The sequence below is a fragment of the Trachurus trachurus genome, assembly GCF_905171665.1.
Source record: "Trachurus trachurus genome assembly, chromosome: 9".
NCBI classification, from domain to species: Eukaryota; Metazoa; Chordata; class Actinopteri; order Carangiformes; family Carangidae; genus Trachurus; species Trachurus trachurus.
This window is the reverse complement of record NC_139895.1, coordinates 8,742,614-8,765,372: the sequence shown is the minus strand read 5'-3', so window position 1 is coordinate 8,765,372 and position 22,759 is coordinate 8,742,614. Positions and strand designations below refer to the sequence as shown.

Genomic DNA, 22,759 nt, shown 5'->3' with positions numbered 1-22,759 from the left:
TCCGATGATCTGTTTATGATCTTTTCAACTTTTTAGCAACAACATGAAGACATGATATGCACTGATTTATTATTATTAATATTATTATTATTATTATTATTATTAAGTGCAACTTGTTCTGCACTCATTCCTGTACCGGTTTATCTCTGCACTGGGTGAGTTCTTATTCTTGTGCCATGTCCGCACAGTTATTCCCAAATGAAATCATCTATAATGACGGCACCTCTTTCTCTCACCATCTGCTGAGCGCTTCAGCCGCCGTGCTGCAACGCTACACACACACACACACCTACACACACACATACACACACACACCAGGTGCCTGATTGGTGAAGATGACTACACCAGAGAAAAGACTAGTCAGAGAGTAAAATGCCGACACCTGTTCCCTCAGTGATGGCATCAATGAAAGATTTGAGACTCGGTTAAAAAGTCAAGAGACTGATTAGAATTAAGCAACAAATGTCTCTAATATCCACTGAGATGCAGCATATTATTATTATTAGAGTTAGTGTGGTAAAAAAAATAAAATAAAAAAGGGCATATTTTGAATATCAAACTGTCCTTTGGCTGTTTGATGTCCCTGAAAATAATTCACTAGAAACTTAATACCAAAAGCTGTGACTGAGATTATTGAATCATTTTCTCGTCTGAAAAATAAAGTATGAAAGCGAAGTGACTCGGCGGTTTCACCTCAAACACTGTGGGAGCTCAATGTCAGCGTGATACTTAAGTGTCGGGGGGAGGGGTTGGTTAGGGGTTGGGGGGGTTGAACCGACAAAGTGAACCAGCACTTTTCTCTCTCTCTCTCTCTCTCTGTTTCTCTCTCGGTGGTGTTTTGGCATGAGAAGATTCAAGATGAAGCTGGATTATCTACTGTACATGAAGAGTCCTGAAGGGAGAAGTAGGGGGAGTGGGAGGGAGAGGGAGGGGGAGGGAGGGGGCGTTGCTTTCATCTCTCCACTTCAGAATACGCTGTTGGCCGCCGGCTGTCTGTCGAGCTGCTCGACCTTTGACCCTCGGCGCTCAGGCCCGTGTGCCGCGGGACCCGTCTCGGTGCCGAGTTGATCTTCGACTGGGTTTTCTTCGGCGGAGCGGCGCGGGTGTTGGCGGCCGTGTTTCTGGCGGCCGTGTTTTTGGCGCCGCCGCCGCCCGTCGCCGCAGGTTTCCCGGCCGAGCCGTGTTGTTTCCCGCCGCGCGTGGCGTTCGCCGCCATCAGCGTCTCCAGGAGCTGGGAGGCCGACCCGAAGCGGACGTGGTCAGTCGCCTCCGCCTCGGCGGCCTCGGAGAACAAGGACATAGCGCCGTTGCGCCGGGTGCAGGACTCGCAGCACAGCTTGTTGTAGCCGGGAATCGAACAGTAGCGAGCCAGGACCTCCATTTGGCAGAAGATGGATTTGTCCCCATTGCACGGTTCATCTGAAAGTTGAAGAGTTTAGAGAGTGAGCTCAGAGTTTCAGCTATGAAACAAAAATAAAACTTTTTACACGTTTCAGCCACTCAACTCAACTCAACTTTATTTATAAAGCCCTTTAAAACAACCACAGCTGAAACAAAGTGCTGTACATAATGCAACATATGGAAATAAAACAATGAGCAGAAAAATAAATATAAAATAATAATTGTTTATTGCTTTTAAAACAGTTTAAAAGCAATACAACAATTTACAATTTAAATAAAACAATTAAAATAAAAACCAATAAAAACAATATATAAAACACTAAAACAGAGGTAGAGTCTCATGCTGAGTTGAAAGCCAAGGAATAAAAATGGGTTTTACGTAAGACGAGTTTTAAAAATGGTGAAGTTTGATTGGTCGAGAGCTGTGGCCCAGTTTTATACTTGTTTCTAATTCTAAATGTAGTTTTGAGCCTCCGTCTGTCTGTTTCATGTTAGCGTTAGCTTTGCATTCAAGCCAGAAAAATAATCATTTGTGTCTCCCAAAGATCAACACATGGTGATGATTGAAAAACAAAAAAACATCTGAAAACATTTACAGCTGTTCTGCAGCTGTTCCCAGAGCCATCAAAGTCTCCAGCAGCCGTCAGTCTGGATAAAGAAATGTGTTCAATGCACAATAGATTGAGTGGTGACTCTATAATCTTAATCCAAACAAAGATGGTCTACGATGGTGAAAAAAAAATCTTTTTGACTCAAATGATAAGAGGCTGAGGCCTGGTTTGAATACATAGTTTGATCACAGTGGGAAATTTGTCCAGTGTGAATCTATCTGTGTTTTTATCAGTGCAGCTCACAAATAAAAGGAAACAGAGCAGCTATTCACAACAGAGCAGAGACCTGAACTCATCTGCAGGCAGTGTTGGGACAGAAGGAGAAGGTCTTAAAAAACATTGACAAAAGCTTTAAATAATATTTATTACAGTAAAGACAGAAATAGATTATTTTTCCCTCAAGGATCATCTCAGTCCAACTTCAAACACATTCATCATTACAATGTGACGACCGTGAATGACCTTCTCCACCTTACAGTATATAAAGTCCAGATTGTGAACAAGGCCCAGAACATCCTGTCTACCAGCCAGACCATTTATGCTTTTATCTAATAATTTGTCCGCGAATGTGTGAATTGTTGCTGCCCGCTGAGGATAATAAAGATAATTTAACCTTGACTTCCACACCTTTTGCTTTCTGTCCAGTGGTGTAGCATGATTCATTACATCAGTGCACATTTGAAACCTTAAGACAGGTTTAGCTTTTGCACTTTGCTCTGGCAATTTGAATATATTATAAAGCGTTATAACAATATAATAATGAATTAATCCTGAGGTCTCTGGTTTTTAAAAAAAATGTTTTTGGTGAAACAGATGAAATTAAGTTTGTGGGGTTTAAGCAATTTCACATTTTTACTCTACAACATCAAATATGCCAGTAATGTTTTTTTTTTTAGCTTTTATTTTTCTTGAACTATCAATATGGTTTACTATGACGATGGACCTTGGTGAACAGAACGTATCACAATATGATCGTCCTGCTTTTCTCTCTGAACTGACTTTAAAGGGATAGTTCAACATTTTGGCAAATTGGCCCATTGCCATAATCGCTATAGTCATAGCAGTAGGTTCATTACCTTTAATTGTAGGTGTAAGCTATTTTCAGTACGGCGGAGCGCAGCAGCTGGCTGCTCAGAGCTACGCTATGGAGGCTAATGGAATTTCTTGGTTTCCCTCATTAAACTCATCAAATTCAACATCCCAAAACTCCACAGCGCTTTTGTAGACAAGTTGTGACCTGCACAACCACCACGCTATGAGATAATGACGGAACGATACGAAACGGAGCCGTTTTCGAGGTAAATACAGGGTAAATACGGAGACTGCTTGCTGAAAAACTGTCCCTGAACGCAACGCGCATCCGCGGTTTTGTATGAATTTACCTCGAAAACGGCTCCGTTTCGTATCGTTCCGTCATTATCTCATAGCGTGGTGAATGTGCAGCTCACAACTTGTCTACAAAAGCGCTGCGGAGTTTTGGGATTTTGTATTTGATGAGTTTGATGAGGGAAACCAAGAAATTCCCTTAGCCTCCATAGCGTAGCTCTGAGCAGCCTGCTGCTGCGCTCCGCTGTACTAAAAATAGCTTGCACCGACAATTAAAGGTAACGAACCTACTGCTATGACTATAGCAATTATGGCAATGGGCCAATTTGCCAAAATGTTGAACTATCCCTTTAATCACCGGGCTCATTCACGGTGACATATTGATCGAGTCTTTAAACCGTCTTCGGGGCCGTTGTGCTGCAGCTGCATGGACTATAGTATAGATCAATATTAGATCAACAGAACGTGCACTGATGTTCGTCTCAGGTGCGTTTCATCGCTCACTTTCCCACACTTTAAAACCTCTGGTCTGGAGAAGCTGGTATTGAACATCATGACAAACTATTAGACTATTACATTGAAATGAACGCTCACCGTGACAGGGTCCGGGTCTGCAGGGCCTCACACTCTCGGGTTTCTCTCCACTGCATTGATCTCCAATCCGACAGGTGACCAGGCGCCTCTCCACGCCCTCGCCACAGCTCACAGAGCACTGAGGACGAGAGAAACACAACAGCAAAGTCACTCAGCAGCCAATCAGACAGTTCTTCTGCAGAGCTGAGGTGAGACAAGTGCAGACAGAAGATCTGCAGGGACCAGAGTCAAAACAAAGTCTGCAGGATAAAACCTTCGGCCGTCTGGACAGAACATCTGAACTGGGCTTAAGCTCGTCCATGAGGAGGCAAAACTTTTGTTCTTTTTGCTTGTCCTGAAGAACCCGGATTAGTAGGCTAGTACATTTTTATGAAGTCCTTGTAAAACGCAGAGCAGCTCAAGAACTATATGTTGTTGTTGTTGTTTTTTTTTTTTCCATTTCTGCATCCGGCAGCTTCACAGAGAGGCCTGTGGAGACCAGGATTTGTTCCATATTGGAAGAGATTCATCCCTGTTATTGCTGAGCAGAGCAACAATGACGGCTGCTGGTCTTTCAAAGAGGGGAAGCTCATTTTCAGACTACATCTTTAAATTTATCCATTTATTTATACGTAAATTCTCACGAAACAATATTAAACTTGAAAAATGGAAATGTGAGAATCAGGTTAAACTGAAAGGAAAAGTTTCAGTTGTGATTTATATAGAACGAATCGCCTTGTTGTTTACAACTACTTCCGGGTAGAAAACCAGCATGAGAACAATAGTGATGGACGAGAGTTTCGCTATTTATATCTCATTTTTCATGTTACTATATCGCCGTTTAGACTAATCTGATGTTTGTAAAGTTTATAAAACCAATGATTGAACAAACATTACTATTTATGTGTGCACGTTTTTGTAATTAGTCATGGTTAGCGTAGATTAGCAGGGCTAACAGTTAGCTACCTGTTTTACTATAATAACTCAGTGACTCAATAAACAGTCCATGAAAAAATATTTTCTCCAGCGGATATCTGAGTTACAACATGACTGAGCTAACTGGAGTAGTTTCATGTCATGTCCGACAGCAGGAGGGTTTTAACAACTGATGTCCTGATGTTAGCTTAGCTACCGCCGTTAGCTTAGCTACCGTTAGCTGTCCCTGTCAAATGAGCCACTGATGCTTTCTAGACACTGTGATTCCACCAAACTGAATAAATACCACACATAGCAACACAAAACACACACACAGAAATAGTAATCTTTCTTCAATTATTTCAGATTTGTCTAAATGGTGATAGGGCGTGAAAAATATGATATATATATAGCTAAACTCTGGTTCGTTACTGTTTTCAGTCAAATTACGTGCTGGTTTTCTACCTGAAAGTAGTTGTAAACAACAAGGCGATTCGGTCTATACAGTGTATGATATGTGCAATGGAGAATCATCATGCAGAAGCCCAGTGTCCAGGCCTCACCCACTGCTCCATTCACTCGCTGACAGAGTCGCAGCATTTATTCAATGATCATCTACAGTAGTTGCGCTGCAGTAAAAAAAACAGACCCGCGATAAGTAGCTGACTATGAAGGAACTCTTCTGAGAGTTGAATGTGTTTAGTAAATGCAACAGTCCATATTTGACCATCTATTTTTTTTATTTTATTTTATTTTAAAAGGAAGCTCTTGCAGTCTTAGATCAATCGCCTCTGCTGCTGAGATTTGCCAAATTTAATGTGACGTTTAGTAATCTCCTTAAAAACAAATGTGAAGACCAGACGCCTCTTGGCTCTCGATGGGAAACTCCTCCTCAAAATCTGAACTAATTCCAGCGAGTGGTTTCTGAGATGTCCTGTGAACTATTAGACAAACTAATTACACATTAAAAGACTTGACACCCAGGATGAAAACGGTCTCCATGGTGGATGTGTGTGCTTCCAATTAAGTGGCTGCTGCACCATTAAACAGCGACTGAAGTTCAGACGCTCTCTTGAAGTGAGATCTGAGGCTACTTCCAAATATTTCAACCCACGTTTAAATAAGCCGACAATCTGAAATCACACTCACCAGCCTGTTACTGTATGTCAATTTTTTCTACTTTTAACTTCTCCTGTGCACAAAATTGTGCTCAATAATGCAACAACACCTCAAGCTTTGAGGAGAGGTCGTTTTAACGGCCTCCTATGCCAGCGGGCTTTTCAAGTGGGATCCTTTGATAGCAGGTAGAAACACTTTGGCCGTCGGACGTGACTTTGTTTCAAGCACAAACACACACACTGTGGTCCAAATTAGAAACAGGAAAAAAAAAGGATTAAATGAAACCTTGAGTGGGGCGAAAACGAATCCAAAGCAGCAAACAAACTATTAATCTGGCTGGTGGAGGATCTCCTCCCTGACGAGACCCTGGCTGCATGTTTTTTTTAGACTCTTCTCAGATCCCCCGCTGAGACAATTAGGTCTGAAATCTGTTTATCCCTGAATGAGACAACACTCAGAGCTGGAGTCCAAATGTTCTGGGTGAGAACTTCAAAACAAACTGCTTGTAAAAAGAGTAATTATGGCTTTGGTATTTAACAAACAAATCCTAAATGGTAAAACGCTGAATAAACTCTGACTTTCTGTGTCTGGACCGGGATAAATAAACAAAACTGAAAGCCTAGAGGAAGAAAGAAACATGTAGTTTTAGTAATACTACAACTCCACAACTGTTACTATTGTGACAAATGTCTATATTTTTTTCCAAAATATGAAAAAACAATCAGCACTTAGATTTTTACACAGCGAGTCTTCACTAAAAAAAACATAGTAAAATGGAGGTTGATGGTGGTTATTATATGAAACCGCAGTGATATTTACCACACTGCTGTTGTTTCCTCTTTCCTCTTTCGCTTAGCATTGAATTTAAGGTCACTAAAATATATTATGATATTCCCAAAACCAACAATAACACTGTGTGTGTGTACTTGTACAGCTATACATGTGAGGACCAGATTGAGTTTTAAACCATTAGAGTGAGGACATTTTGGCAAAGTGAGGACATTTTGAGGGTTTGAGGGTTAAGACTTTATAATAACTGGGTTATTATAAGGTTTAAGTTGGGTTAAGAGTAGACATGTCACGATTATATATTTTCTTGGTACCATTATTGTCACAAAAATAATCACGGTATTACGATCATCACGATTATTATGCATCAATAAATTTCACAACACTATGAATGTGCAAAATTAAATATAGTCACAATATAATTACATCACTATAGGACCAGTTATTAATCCCCCGGGCGAAGTGTTTGAAATATTTAAGTCATAATTTGTCATCTATACCAAATGTTTAAGTTTATTTTTAATAATTTCCGTGCTAACATTTAAATTCCTACCAATTCACTGTTACTTTAGATAATTGGACCAGTATCTGTGCATGTACTTTTACTTTGGCGCACATCTGCCGATATGGTATCGACATAAGCTTTTTCGGAAAATGTGGCGGTATTTAGGGGTCTTTACGATCAATTAATTGTGGCGTTTAATACCGCGATTAATTGTGAAAACAAGTAATTGTGACATCCCTAGTTAAGAGTAATTGTTGAGGTTAAGCATTTGTTTTGGATGGTTCAGGTTAGGGTAAGGGGCTAAAGGGAATACATTATGTCAGTGAGTGTCTTCACAAAGATAGCCATACATGTTAAACAGAATCGTATTGTGGTGAATCCGCTGCGGTGTTGGGTCTGCTCTCAGCTATTGATCACAGACGCCTCACACACTCGAGTTCAGAAACCACAGCTGCGTGTTATACTGTGAATCTGTGAAGCAGCCGACATTAAAAATCCACAGAAGAAGAGACTTTAACCCCCCAGAGACGTGATCAGCTGAACAAACAGCCGTCTCACAGCTCTTTGATCAGAGAGTTGAAAGGAGATGTCAAGAAAGACAGATCATGTGGATACTGAACCTCTGACCAGGCGCCGGTCCTCCACTGAGCGGGACACGGGACTCTGTTGCACGGCCTGCGGCTCTCTGGCTTCTCGCCGCTGCAGTATTTGCTGTGGACCGAGCGGTTGGTGCCGTCGTGGAGCATCTGGAAGCAGCGGACGGTCCGGATCTGAAAGCCCAGGCTGCTGCAGGTTTTGGTGCAGTACTCCCAGTCCTCCGAGACCCATCTGGACAAAGAGACACGAACAAGAAAAAAAAACACTCAAGTCAAATTTCAATTTCAGTGATCAGAGGAAGTACGAGTAAAATATAGTCAGAAAGAATTCACACCACTTCAACTTTCTGCTCCTTATTGTGTTGGAGATTTCACTTTAAAGGGACAACGAGGAGTTTCTCCATCGGCAGAACGAAAAATTCCGCGACAATAAAAAAGTATCATATTAATGTGGATGAATCTCCGCTACCCACACTTGTTAATGGGCCCATTTTTAATAAATATATCGTTTTGTCTCTATTGTTATTTTGTTATTATTAGTGGTGGCGGAAATGCTGGGCGAGCCGACCAGCGTTTCTTTACTTTCGATTTCGTGGCGAGTCATGAGAATAACGCCGACGAATCACCGTTTATGGTCGGGACTACGACGGTATCTCATCGTCTTCGAACCTCTGACTTTAATTCTTGGTGAATGAAAACATGAGTCTGTCTTGCGCCGGTCAAAGAATTTCACGGTGCGCGCGGAGGCTCATAAATGTAGTGTGAAAGTGCTTCGCTTTTCCAAAACTCCTTGTTTGTCCCTTTAAGTCAAATTTCAATTTCAGTGATCAGAGAAGTACGAGTAAAATATAGTCAGAAAGAATTCACACCCCTTCAACTTTCTGCTCCTTATCGTGTTGGAGATCTCATTTTAAAGTGGATCTGATTGTTTCGTTTGTGGTCAAATCTCCTCGAGTTCAGAAATCACAGCTGTGTCTTGCACTTTAAATCTTCAGCTACAGCAGCTGACTGTAAAAATCCACAGAATAGGAGATATTAACCTCCAGAGATGTGGCCCAGTGGCCTCGACCTATAACAACTATAGGTGTAAACCCAACCTTCCTCCTTCGTGCCTTTGTCAGTAGGTGTTCTGAACAGGAGCTTAAAATATCTATCCATCCATCGGCTGTTTGCTGCCTCTCATCCTCCGTCTCTCTTTGACTCTCCTGACTCTTGTTTGTCGATGAGATCTTGTATTCACATGGCCAAAAGCTATACTATTTTGCGAGGTCAGCACCCAACTGACCTTTGACCACCAAAGTCGAAAAGATTCATCCAAACTGTAGGTGCAGAGTTTCACGGGATTTCCCAGAGATCTTGTGTCCAAAAAAAAAAGAAAGGCCAAAGTCATGTTTTTAAAGGTCACTGCGACTTTGACCTTAAAGAGGAACTAAGCAGGATTTCTCCCGTGGCTATGCTACATTTGTTCTCTCTCTGGAGTAATTGTGATAGTTAACTACAAGACTTGTGACTTGTTAGGAGTGACAACGGAGGCTCTCTGTCTTCATCTGGCGTCTCACGGCTGAAAACCAACCTTGCAACATCAGTGTAGTTACTCAGTCGCCACCGCCCCGGTGTCCCAGCTCTCGTCTCTGCACACCGCAACACAAACGCACTCCATAACCCGTAATCTTTTGTTCATGACGGTTAAGACTACACAAACACACACGTCGTAACATCGTATATGTTATGTAATGTTTTTCCACTACTCAAGTTATTGATTTTTCGCCGGCTTCGTTGTCAACAAATGCACATGGGCCAGAGGAGCGTAACCGAAACAGCGGAAAAGCGAGCTGACTTGCATAGTTCCCCTTTACATAAGACACTATGAGTCTAATCAGTTTGTTTGCGAATCCGGGTAAATGTTCTAACATATTGGAACGTGACATCTCTGAGGGAATTATAACTTTTTACCACCAAAATCCGATCAGTTGTCTGCTGAGACCTGAGACACTGTGTCCACTGGACAGAGAAAGAGTTTCCAGACCTTTGAATGACTTCCTGGCTCGTTTGCCCTTTTTGAAACACAAACAGCCTTTTACCGTCAACATGATAAGTGGCTTGATATCTATGGAAACTGAGAAGTCATGCTGAGTTCACAACGCTCACAAAAGTGCTTTGGCTTTTACGTGCTGTGGCTCTTTTAATATGCAGCTTCTATTTGTGACTCTATAATGTGTGAATATACATATGTGATGAGCCGGTGCATATTCTCATTTGCCCAGGTCATAGTATTTCAAAGGAGGTTAAATCGAAAGCAACTGGACTTAGTTATTTGTATTATATTCAAATAACTAAGTCCAGTTGCTTTCGATTTAACCTCCTTTGAAATACATATGTGATGATTTTAGCAAATTTCTGACAATTACAGTACTTGCCATCGGTATGCACTCGTTGACCTTTCCTTTACTCGTTTTGTCCTGAGTGTGATGGTTGTTGAAAACCCAGCAGAGAGAGACACACTTCTCGCTTTCCTTTCCTTTCCTTTTCTTTCTTTTTTTTTTTTTTACAAAACTAAGAAAAGAATTCAAGAGGAGGCGTGCGTGACCCTGAACACACCGTTCTCCGACTTGAATAGGGAATTAGTTTTCACCGACATGGCCATGTCACCGGGACGGCGTACTGTATTACCGACTACAGACCCTCACACTTGAGCTAATCGGCCCGAGGGGATTCGAGGTGTGTGTTTTTGCATGTGTGAGACTGTATTAATATTTAACAGAAGATAATGAGAAGGGCTGTAGGTGATGGGAAAATTCTTTGAATACGTAATTAGAAGCTGTATTATATAACCCATGGGGATTTTGTCGACATGCAGCGAGATCGTCCGCTCTTGCAGTGCGATTGGTGGAGGTGAGGAAACAATCTTGTAGGAGAAGAGAGTTCACGTCTCAGTGGAGTCCACACAGACGGTAAATCATGTTGGTTTTTATCTTTAAAGGGATAGTTCAACATTTTGGCAAATTGGCCCATTGCCATAATCCCTATAGTCATAGCAGTAGGTTTGTTACCTTTAATTGTTGGTGCAAGCTGTTTTTAGAACGGTGGAGCAGAGCCGCGAGCTGCTCAGAGCTACGCTACGAAGGCTCATGGGATTTCTTGGTTTCCCTCATCAAACTCATCAAATACACAATCCAACAACTCCACAACGCTCTGGTGGACAAGTTGTGTCCTGCACATTCACCACGCTATGAGATAATAACACAACGTTACCAGACAGAGTTGTTTTAGAGGTAAATTCATGCAAAACCGCTGATGCACGTTCCCATCGGGGGACAGTTTTTCATCAAGCAGTCTCTGTATTTACCTCTAAAACAACTTTAATGTGTTGGCGTGATGTTGGGAGGAGACATTTCAACCACCGTGGCAGCTTAGATCAGAGGTTTACATAAGTTTACATAAGACTTGTTTTTCATTCATTTTAATCGTCAGTAAAAAACTCTTTTTTTATATATTTTACAGTGATTAAAACACCTCCTCCCACACAGGTTACAGTTCATCAGCTTTGTTTCTTCCTCAATGCCATTATATATCGAATGCAACACTATATATTCATTACTCTCACAATTTTTTCTTGAAACTGTTGTCAAGGTCTTTTCGGGGACTCTCTCTCTCGTTTGTTCATGTTTACAGTGATTTTCTAACCATGACTTTTGTCTGACAGAATCGCAAAACACAAAAGTTTCTTCTCACAAAAGCAAACAAGAGCAACATGAGCACAGACCATGAACTTACAAAGAGAAAGAGAAACAAGTTTCAAAGTTTTTCCAGTGTATTTTACTTTTTTTTGTCTCTCATTTTCCATTTGAGAAATCAAAACTTCTCAGATTCTCAAGGACTTGTGGAGACCCAACAACATATTATGAAGTGTATAACTATAAAACTTTCTTGTCCAACCCAAACTTGGGAAAATATTAATAACTTTATTGCTCCACAACTGATGATCTGTACTGTACCAACTCTCTCTCTCTTATCTCTCTCAGCCACACGGTCCCAAACTTCCTCTCTGACATTTTCTTATCAACTCGGCCTAAGTGTTCTTTAGTTCGGCTGAAATCTCGCTGCTCTTTCTCTGAACGAACGGAAAGGAAGTGAAGTTAAGAAACAAGTTGGAGAGGCAAATAATGAAAAAAAAAAAAAAGAAAGATCTGGCCAAGTTTTGAGGGAATTTGTTTCTGTCTCAACTCAGAGACCAAACTACAGAGAGTCCAAGGCACAGCAGCAGAATAATACACACTAATTTCCAGAAAATTCATAAACGTGTCGAAACATTTCATTCAAACCAAGGGAAGTGGCACCAAAAGAAAAAAAAACGGTGTCACTATCTGGAGACCGAACTTGGTGGCAGGCAGGATAAAACGACATAAATGTTTTAGGAGCTTCAAAATGAAATGATAATGTTTCAAACTCTTCTCCTGGATCATCGTATCAAAGTGGAACAACAGGAATAATTCAAAGGAAAGACAGGAGAGACAGATGGTGAACCGACTGACGTGGGAAACAGTTCAGTTCAGTTCAGTCCTGAATGTTTGATCGTTATCATTAAAAAGCTCTCAGGCCTCCGAGTCGTTATAAACTCTCATGATTGTCACGTGGACCGTGAGTTGGAAGAAGTAGAAGTTGGGAAACCACCACTAAAGATCAGGATCTGGAACAACAAGCTCATCTACAGATGGAAATTAGCGGCTCCGCTAAATCTGGTGCAGCCATCTTTTTATTGTTTCAATAACTAATGTCACTGCACACTGTCCTTTTTAAATAAATAAATGAAATGAAATCTTCAACATCCACATCACGAGACAAAACACAAACCACACCAACCTCTGCATCTCTGCTCACTTCCCTTTACGTCTGTTTATCTCCTCTTAAAGCTACAGTATGTATTTATTACGCTTTCAGCTTCGCCTTCAGACAGATATTTCACCTCTGAGACCAGGTCTTATCTCGGAAAAGAAGCTACAATAGACACTAAAAAAAACGCCACAGAGGACAGAGCATGTGCTGAATTATGAGATAAGTCTGTCTCTCTCCTGGGACGACAGGACGGTGGTGGACGGACCGGTCCTCGTTATCTCCAGAACCAGTGGAGCAAATGTCCAAAACAGACATTATGGTGTAAAATGGTTGAACTGGGGTTCATAAAGAGACAGCTGTGATCCTAGAGTGGAAATAGAGCAATTAAAGCAGCTTTTAATTCTAGAGAAGTAGTTTTGAATAGAGTACGATCATTAGTAAATCACTTTTGTGTTTTAACTTGTTATTACAGCTTCATTTCTCCTTATTTTATTCATGTCCTACTCTGCTTGGTAAGATTCTGCTAATCCAAAAGAAATGTTTGGGAATGGATTGTTTTGCAAAAAAAAATCCCAAATCTTCTGTTCCTCTTTTTTAGAAGATTTCATTTGTTATCAATTTTTAATGTGAACATATACCAAACCTGTGTGTTTATGTATAAGTTTTTATCTTATTTTGTATGTAAATTGATATTTTTTCCCCTCTTTTTTAAAATAAATTTCTGTATTGTCAACTTTTTCTGACTTTTAAGCCCATTGTTGTTTTTACATTTTTACATATAGGAGGTATTTCCATAAGCCTTTTTTGCCTTCCCCCTCTCCTGCACAATGTTTAACTTCATGATTCTTCTTGTTTTTTTTTGTAGGCTACATAATTCGCAAATAAACTAAACTAATTTGAAAGAGGTATTATTTCATGAAATCTGTTTACAAAACCCTGAAATACTTTGATGCTCTGATGAGCAGAAGTTGGAGTCATTGTTTAATTTCAGTGTGTTTGAAGCTGCTACTGTAATTTTATTTCTCAAGCCTGGAAAAGAAGACAGGAAAATGTGTTTAATTAATTTTTGATGATTTCTCTTGAACCTTGGCATTGTTTTCCTTTTCTTTTTTTTTCAGATAATGGTTTTGAACCACTGTTTGTTTTCTTATTTCTTTGATGTGCTGATGATGATGAGCCCAAATCCTAAAAAATGTCACTGGTTGGGGTGAAATGCATCGTGGGACTCCTAGATAAGATAAGACTGAAGATGCCTCACAAAGATGAGACAAATGTCCATCAGGTAGATGTAAATATATTCAAACTGGAGGAGAGAAAATGTCTAAATGTCTGGTGATGCTAGAAAAGAGTCAGAGGATCAGTGGGACTGAAATCCTGTTAGCATCCCCCAAAGGCAAAAATCTTTCATTTATTCCAATGGATTTCCGTGAGCTCCACATCTCCAGCCCATCAGCACTTCAGAATAAAAAAAAACATTTCCTGAACAGCAGCGAGAGCGTGTGACAGCTGGCAGGTAAACATTAGCTGACGTTGCATCATCTGAGTATTGAAGTTGGGCCGTAATCTAAAAAGCCGCCTCGCGCAGCTTTGAGATTTGGACGGATGATTTTGGCCGCGGTCCTTTGAGGGCAGCTGCTGTTCAAACTTCTCTCTCTCGCTCTCTTTCTCTCTCATCTCCGACACTAATCAGCTTATATGCGTTCTTCTCCTCTTTCAGACACACTTCTTTCACCTGCAGGCGTTTTCTGTCACAACCCCGACAGTTTACTGTACTTCTGCAGCTAAACGCAGCCGAGGCGAATCCGCACTCGCGCCATCTTGTCTCTCGGGTTTAGACCCCGTTCCACCGAGCCCCACACTGAAACGACGTACTGATGAACAGCAGCAGACCTGAGCGGGAGATAACATCGTCTCTGTCAGAGCCTTTCTACAGATTTATCGACTTCTCGACTCTCTGCGTCTAAAGGATTAAGTCCATCCTGGAGCCGAATGAAGCCGTAAAAACACAAACATGAAGAGACAACAAAGACTTTCAGATGGACGCAGTGGGAGGAAGGAGCTGCTGTAACCTGCAGGAAAGACATGAAGCTCTGACCTGCTGCAAAAACACCAATAACATCATTATTATTAATAATATTCTTGTTAGCCTTCTAACCTCAAAGAGGTACAACAAATTTGACTGAGCCGCCCATGCACCATGATGAACTTTTAGCTAATTTGCAGGAATTCACCTGCTTCTCTCTGTTGAGCACAAAGAGGTTTAAGTCTGTTAATTGTCGCTCGTGGCTTTAATTATTCTAATTATTTGTTGTCTGACACTGTGGCTCAGTTTCCATGAAACTTGGGAATAATGACAGAAAATAAATGAGATGAAACTTTGGCTTTTTGTTGAATTTTTTCCTTCTAAAGGAGGAAGATCCGTCAAAAAAACCATGACCCCCATCAACCAAAATGTCTCTGCAAAGGGCGGGGCTTAGCTACAGTAATAAGATAAGATAAGACTTTGTATTGATCCCACCTATAGGAAATCAACTTGTTACAGCTTTTCTTACAGAAGTAAGAAAAGCAAACGTAAAAAGATTAAAGTTGAGCTGCTTGTGCAAAGGCTGAAACATTTTTGACTAAGAAGACGGAATTTGGGAATAACTGTATAGAGTTTGTTGATTCAAAGCTACAAATGTTGAAAATCCACTCCAACAATTTGTGTTTTTGATCACTAATTTAGTGTACACTGTGAAAACGCTGCAGTACTGTCATGTTGAGAGTCGATCTCTGGGTTCAACTTGATGCAGATTCTCTCTGGCTCCTGTCTGGTTTCCCTCTGGATGAGCGCTGACGTTAACGCCGACTTCTAACAAGTGCGAAGAAACTCTCTCCAGTGAGACGAGTAATTTTCTGGGCTTTTCTCGGTCAGTCGTCTTTACTGACTGTTATAACAGCGGCTCTATGAGAAAATAACAGGCCGGTATGTGAATGACCTGTTATTATACTCATACATAGTAGTCCAGGCAATCTAGTTTCATTGTGGTAGGAGTAAAGGGGAAAAAAACAAGCCTATTTGGGTGTATTTTGGGCATATTCCATTAGTGTCTTGCTTATTTGCATATTCAAATTCATTTTAAAAGAAACTTGTAATACAAAAAAAAATACTTTTCATGTATACTTTCATTGTGTAAAGTTTCATTGTGGTAGGAGTAAAGGAAAAAAAACAAGCCTATTTGGGTGTATTTTTGGCATATTCCATTAGTATATTGCTCATTTGCATATTCAAATTTATTTTCAAAGAAACTTGTAATACAAAAAATGTTACATTTCATGAATACTTTCATTGTGTAAAGTTTCATTGTGATAGCAGTAAAGGAAAAAAAAAAATAGCCCCATTGGGGTGTATGGCTGTCCGGCCTTATTGGCACCATAGACTTAAGTAAATCAATCTTGGATTGATGAGAATTAAACATATTTCCCCAACTAGGATTTCTTAGGACTTTCAGTATGTTGTTCTGGACACCTCAAAGAAATGATGTATGGTGAAAAACATTCTGTTACAATTAGCCTGTCGGAAAACGCTATTTTGCCTGGACTATAGGTGGAAGTTACAACATCCCGACCTCTGCTGCTTTAATCGCTGCTTATCTGAACGGCGAACATCGACCCTGCTGATTGGCCGGCGGCAGCCACACGTCAGGCTCTTTGTTGGAACAATGAATTAAAAGTTGGAGCCGCTGATTTAGCGCTTAGTCTGACTCAGAGCTGTGAAAGCCACAGAGGATTTAACGCTCCCTTTATCATTTTAACGCCGAGACGTTGACGTAAAATCTGTGTTTTCCCTCCGACCCGGAGTGTGTCATTAGACGTGAATGTGCTCTTGTGTTCTTGCTTCTTGCTTCGGTGCCCCGAGGTCAAAAAGCTGCACGTGGTCGTGGAGTTTATTTATGCATCTGTAGGTTTTTCTTCTTGTGTCTCCGGACATAAAACGCACAAGGCCGACTTCATGTCTGCATGTTCGCTGACGGTCACGGTCATGAGCTGATAATACAATCGACCCATCTGTGTCCATTTTGTTGTTCTATAAATAGATTAGCCTCAGTCCGTAGTGCTGTGCGGTCTGGACAGGAAGTGATTTGCGTGGCTCCTGTTAATCGATACTCATCTGTCTGTGCATTTATTTCTTTGTCTGCAACAACAACAACAACAACAACATGTGTCGGCGTCAAATCTTCCAGGATTGTTTGAAATTCGTTACAGTTACATAAAATCTTCATGATTTATGACAGTTTATAAGAAGCAGGCGACAAAACAACTTGGTTATAGGTTTTTTTTTTAAAGAATTTGTGATAATTTATCAAAGAAAAAACGTTAGATATAAGAAAAGTCCTTTAAAGCATCAGGATTGGTGATATGAAGATATTACACCACTGTTGGCGAGACTCCCTGCCTTGAATCTACATGATGTATTTAATTAGCTGCTTATTGTTTCCAGGGTTTTATCACTTCATCTATTTTACTCCGTGTATAGAGCGAATAAATCCGCGCAAAGGATTGTTGGCAAGAAGTCATTTTGCCTCGATGCATCATGAATAATGAGACAAAATAACAAACGGAGGAGAAAAGACGGCTTAGTGACGATTTTAACTTCCACTCCCACTCTCGACCACAGACAGAAATAGAAACTGAACTGATCCTGAGAAAAGTTGCATCAACCATCAACACTCAAATGTCTTCAGTTCCAGTTCAGGTGTGTTCAACAACTCACTGAGGCTGCGTGCAGTCCTGCAGGTTGCACATCCGGCGGATGGGCTTCGGCTTCTTGCTGGCGTCACAGTATCCTCGGTGGACCATCTTGGTGTCTCCTTTCTTTCGACAGCCGTACTTGGTGTACTGAAACCCTGCGGGAGAGAGGCGGGAGAGGTTTTTAACCATGCAGTAATTTACATTATGCATTAACCAAAAAAACAAAAAACAGAAACAAAACAGCAACACGTTCCCTTTAAAGGTAAATTTAAGTAAAAATGTCCAGTGATTTTCCAGTCTGTGATCAATAAAGTTTATGCTATGTTATTCTATGTTATGTTATGTTATGTTATGTGAATCAATTTTGACTATGAGAAATTTGTATTGGAAAAATAATTCTTCAGTCATTTTGTTGTTGTTTTTATATAGAAATTCTGAATTTAAAGTATAAAGTGCAGAATTTCTTAATTTCAACTTCGTTTCCAAACAAATTCTGATCTGATTAGTTTATAAATACAATTCAATTCAATTCAAACAACTTTATTAATCCCACAAGGGGCAATTACTTTTGAGCAGCAGGTTGTCGTGCCTGTTGCTCACCCTGAGGTTTCTCAGATTTTTCCCTGTTAAAAGGGTTTTCCATGGAGTTTTTCCTCAGTCGATGTGAGGGTCTGTTTGTAAAAACGGGCTATACTAATAAAATTGCCTTTGATTGTTCATCATACCTAACATTTTTTCATCATCTTTTCTGTCATGACAGTGTTGAATAGTTTCCAGAGATGTAATTGTGTAATATGATTATGTCAGATTGAATTGACCTTTTATGTCATCACTTCATCATTTCGTCCCATTACATAAATGTATTCAATTGTGTCATAATTACTGTATGAGCCTGTGACATCTGGTCAGAAACGTGTGTTTAATGCGTTACGACCCTTGACCGGCAGTTTATAAATCAGTTCACGTTTTAATAAAAAGTGAATGTTGTTTCTGACAAATCGGCAGAAAAAATTCCCCCAAGGTCGAGATGTTTCTGGGCTGAAACGAACAGATGTACGAACACGACTCCTCCCGCCCCGGCCCTGTGCGGCTGTCGGAGGTGACGAAGTGTAAAACAAACAGCCCTGTCAATCCTCTTTCATTTTGATGCTGCAAGAAGCTGAAGCGGCCGATTAAACACTAATTTCACAGCAGACACGGGTACATCACCTAAAATAACCCACTAATGCAGCTCATTATGTTTTATTATCAACTTAAAGGACAATTCCGGGCAAAATCAACTTTGGGGCTGTATTTTCCTAACATTTTAGGTCTAAAAGAAGGAATCTGAAGATTTTCAGCCTACTGTAAGCAGCGGAATTTGCATCCGCTCCCATTCAACGCTATCGTGGCGATGCAGGGACAGACACAACTACTGCAAAACAGGAGCAATTAAACTGACGATCTTCAGATTCCTTCTTTTAGAACTAAAATGTTAGGAAAATACAGCCCCGAGTTGAATTTGCCCGGAATTGTCCTTTAATATGAGGCTAATTGTGTTTTTTACACAGGTCGGATGTTGGTAACCCTTAATTAGGACAAGTGACCACATTCAGTAACTTATTTTGGACAAATAAAATATCCAAGAGTTATCCAACTTTAAACTAAGTATTCAAGTTAAGACTATGTTTTATATGTGTTAATTTTTAAATTTTATATATATATACAGTATATGCTTTCAAATATTGTTTTTTTATATATACACCTTCTGGAAAAATGATACTGTCTGGTAACTTCACTGACGTTGATTTGCAGCAAAAAGAGAATTAATAAATTGAGTAAATTTGAAAAAGTAAACTAAAAACACAAAATAAATCCTCCATTATTTTCCAGTAAGTGTCCAGGTTTGAAAGTATTTAAAAGAGTGGCCTAGAAAGGGTTAATGCCCCTATATCTGCTTGAGGCTATTTCCCTTTTATCAGTGCTACAAACGATAATTATCAAATGTCTTTAAAATTCAACAGAACCCTCCTCAGGCTGAGCGGGCGGGATAAAACAACAACCGACCGAAACACAAAGATCTGTGACCGTCCGTGGGACTGAAGCCTGGACGTCAGATAATTGCGTTTGAAGAAGTAGAGATCTATTCTTTTCTTTTTCCAATCTGATGGTAATTTGTCCTTTTACCTCCGGCACACGGCTTGGAGCACGGCGACCAGCTCTTCAGCGCCCACTCGTACGTGTCCTCCTGGATGACGTTGTTGTTGTTCACGGGCACCGAGTCTTCGTGGATGATGTACTTGTACATTAAAGTGGAGCGCGTCTCATTGTCCTTGGGAATAATCTGCAAAACCAGCGGAAGACAAAACGGAGAAAAGAAAAGAAAAGAAAAACCCACTGAGTCATATTTACATTACATTATTGCAAATTTGTGCAAATCAATGCATCAGGTTTGATTTCAAGAGGGAATAAAAAGTCGGTGGTGTGAGAACAAGCTGTTACTGGACGGAAGCCAAGTTCAGCTCCTCCTCCTCCAGATGTTTCTGGACTTTTTTCCTCTGGGAAACATCTGGAATATTTCTCAGGTACTGTACAGTATAACCTACAGTACAGCTGTGCAGAGCTGAGTGGATTAGAGGAGTTGAGTTGTTCCCAGCAGCAGCATCAGACAGGAGTTGGTGTTGGTATTAGGTTTGGAGGGATTAACACAGATACAGATTAGACAGATAGAGATTATACTTGGATTACATAACTGCTGCTGTCGGATGACAAAAAACTGAATATTCTACGTTATTATTGATTCTTTAAAGTTATTTTGACGGGATTTTATCTAATATTAAATCAACATATCATCTCCTGGTGTATGTGATTTTACATAATCATAAAACTAACAGTGGTAATCTGCGAGTTTAAAGTCTGAGCAATGAAAATACTCTGAGTTGACGTCATGTCCTTTAGCAACCAAATCTGAATATCTGATTTTATTTTATTTTTAGTTAATTTAGTTTTTATTTAATGGAAAAAAAAAGAATAAAAGAATCAAAAGGAGCAAAAATGAAAGCGAAACTAAAGTGAAGTCCTTAATTTCCACACTTTGTGACACAGTGACAGGAAGCGCAGAAAGTGTGTGAATTTAAAAAAAGTTTTAAATCCTGCCACTGTGAGATTTAGGACAGAGAAGTGTTCACCAAAGCTTTAACTTTAGAATAAAGTTCTTAAGAAATCTGAATCTGAATCTGAAATCTTAAGAATAAAATAAGAAGTGGCTTCATTTGTGGAGCTGGAACTGGATCTGATGAAGTCGTCTACAGTATTGTTCATTTGCGGTTGTTGTTTGTTCCACAACTAAAACCATCAAACTTCATCTTATTGTATGAATCAGATGATTATACGGATTCAGGTTTTTCTTTATGAACATAACTGTGCTGCAGCTTCGGTGGTTTCGTAACATAATCTAAAAGCTGATCCAGACATTAACATGTGAATTATTTTTATTTTTCTCTTTTTTTATTTTAGAAATATTTATATCTTGGATCCATTCCAAATTACATTTTTCGTTGCTTTTCCATGACTATACAGGAGCTTTGTAACAGTAATTCTGATTCTGGTTCTGAACTCAGGACCGGATATCTAGTATTTAGACATGTTCTTGTTTGTCTGAAGCTTTTTCTAACTTCACTGCTGCTGCTCAGTGATCAGCGACTGGAGTAGAAGCAGCAGCTCGTCCAGCTGAGCAGAAACGTGTAAAAACTAATGATCAACCACTGATCCTTCATTAGCTCTGTCTTCATTAGCACCTCGAAAGCGTAACAACAAAAACAAACTGATGCTCGGTAGAGGTGGAGAAAGATTTCATATGAAGTTCGCTGATAAATTCCTTGTGACATTTTTCTGAAAGATGGAATAAAATTCTTTTAATTACAGCTGAAGCCTGATGTGCAGAATTAATGATCCAAACAGCCTTTCCACACAGCTCAGCTTTGTGTTATTATCCTCCACTTGTGTCCACTTGTCTGAATAATTTGCACAAAACTGATATTTTCCATCTTTTTTGTTGTTGTCCTGAAATGAGACCGCACTTCATGTTTTTGAAATTACAAGGAAACTAAATTCCTCCTCCTCCATTTTTTTCTGAAATTGCTTTTCAGAGAAAGTTGCGTTCGTGGGGAAACTGTGAATTAACTTGTGTCAGAGCCGCTGCTCTCTTCAGCGTCGTGTCCCTGTAATTATTTCCCTGTCAGATTATGCAGACTCACTCAGCCCACGCGTGAATGGCACTTAACTCACAGGAGCCGTGGTCCCTGCAGGAGAAACACACAACGGCGTTTAATGAGCTCAAGCAAAAGGTGAAATTGTTGTTTTTGTGGAAACTTAGTTTGTCTCACACAGAAGTATCAAATGACAGAAATGAGAGCACGACACCGAAAGAAATGAGTTATCGTATTAACATTGCCTGAATCATTTCATCAGTTCTTTAGTAAGATGATGAAAGAAGGACGGATTAATTTCTATTCAGCACCACATTGGCAGATGATGTATACTAAAAAGCCACAGGGTAATGTTTTTACTATTTGAATCAAATCTCATTTTACTTCTTTTCTACTTGCGTTAGTAATTTCCGCTCTTTCTGGACCTGAGGCCACTTTTTCTTTTTGTAAAGTGGGTGGTTTGGTTTGTGCAGGAAGCGACAGGAGCTGTGACTTAAAGCTGCTTTAATAACCCTGCTTCTGAAAAAAAAAAAGAAAAGAAATATAAAATCTGGGTCTCTCGGGCATTATCTCTGTTTCACTCTGTGAATTCAGCTGCTCTCGTTCCTAGCGCGACGTTCCTGAAAGACGGCAGAGACACACATACAACAAAAGGTACCGGCAGCAGCAGATCCCTCGATTCATTGCGTGCCACTGCCAGTGATGAAAATAATACGGCAGCGAAACGACACCGACTCTGACGGAGAGAGAGAGCCAGAGGATTTAGGACTTAAAAAATCTAAGTGCTGCTTGTTGGGTGCAGGGGCCTTAAAATAAAAAAAAGTTTGAGTGAACAAAATGTCGAGGAGCAGCGACGTGAGGAGAGGACCGGATGTGTGGTGGTTTTTATTTCATGCAGTTAGATCTATCTATCTATCTATCTATCTATCTATCTATCTATCTATCTATCTATCTATCTATCTATCTATCTATCTATCTATCTATCTTTGCTGCACATTGCATTAGAGCTAACTACAAAAAAACAATAACAAAAACCAATCACATGACTGTTCATAGTTAATCACAATTTCATTTGTTCAAAATGTGCTGTATCTCACAAAGATATCTTTTGTTAAATTATGGATAAATATGTTTGTATTTTTTTAGTTTATTAGTTTAATAAGGGACAGTGTG

At 40.0% G+C, this 22,759-nt stretch overlaps 1 protein-coding gene across 1 annotated transcript in view; it reads right to left on the bottom strand.

Annotated features, from left to right (window-relative positions):
- Positions 1-952: 952 nt before the first annotated feature.
- Positions 953-22,759, bottom strand: part of adamts3 (ADAM metallopeptidase with thrombospondin type 1 motif, 3) — a gene marked incomplete at its 3' end in the record, with an annotated part of 186,279 nt that continues 164,472 nt past the window's right edge. The window contains exons 20-24 of the mRNA XM_083978186.1: positions 19,566-19,722; positions 17,422-17,554; positions 7,860-8,067; positions 3,933-4,050; positions 953-1,419 (exon numbers count right to left, since the gene is read on the bottom strand). Of these exons, the coding sequence (XP_083834312.1) occupies positions 953-1,419; positions 3,933-4,050; positions 7,860-8,067; positions 17,422-17,554; positions 19,566-19,722 (1,083 nt within the window). The remainder of the gene's footprint in view (positions 1,420-3,932; positions 4,051-7,859; positions 8,068-17,421; positions 17,555-19,565; positions 19,723-22,759) is intronic.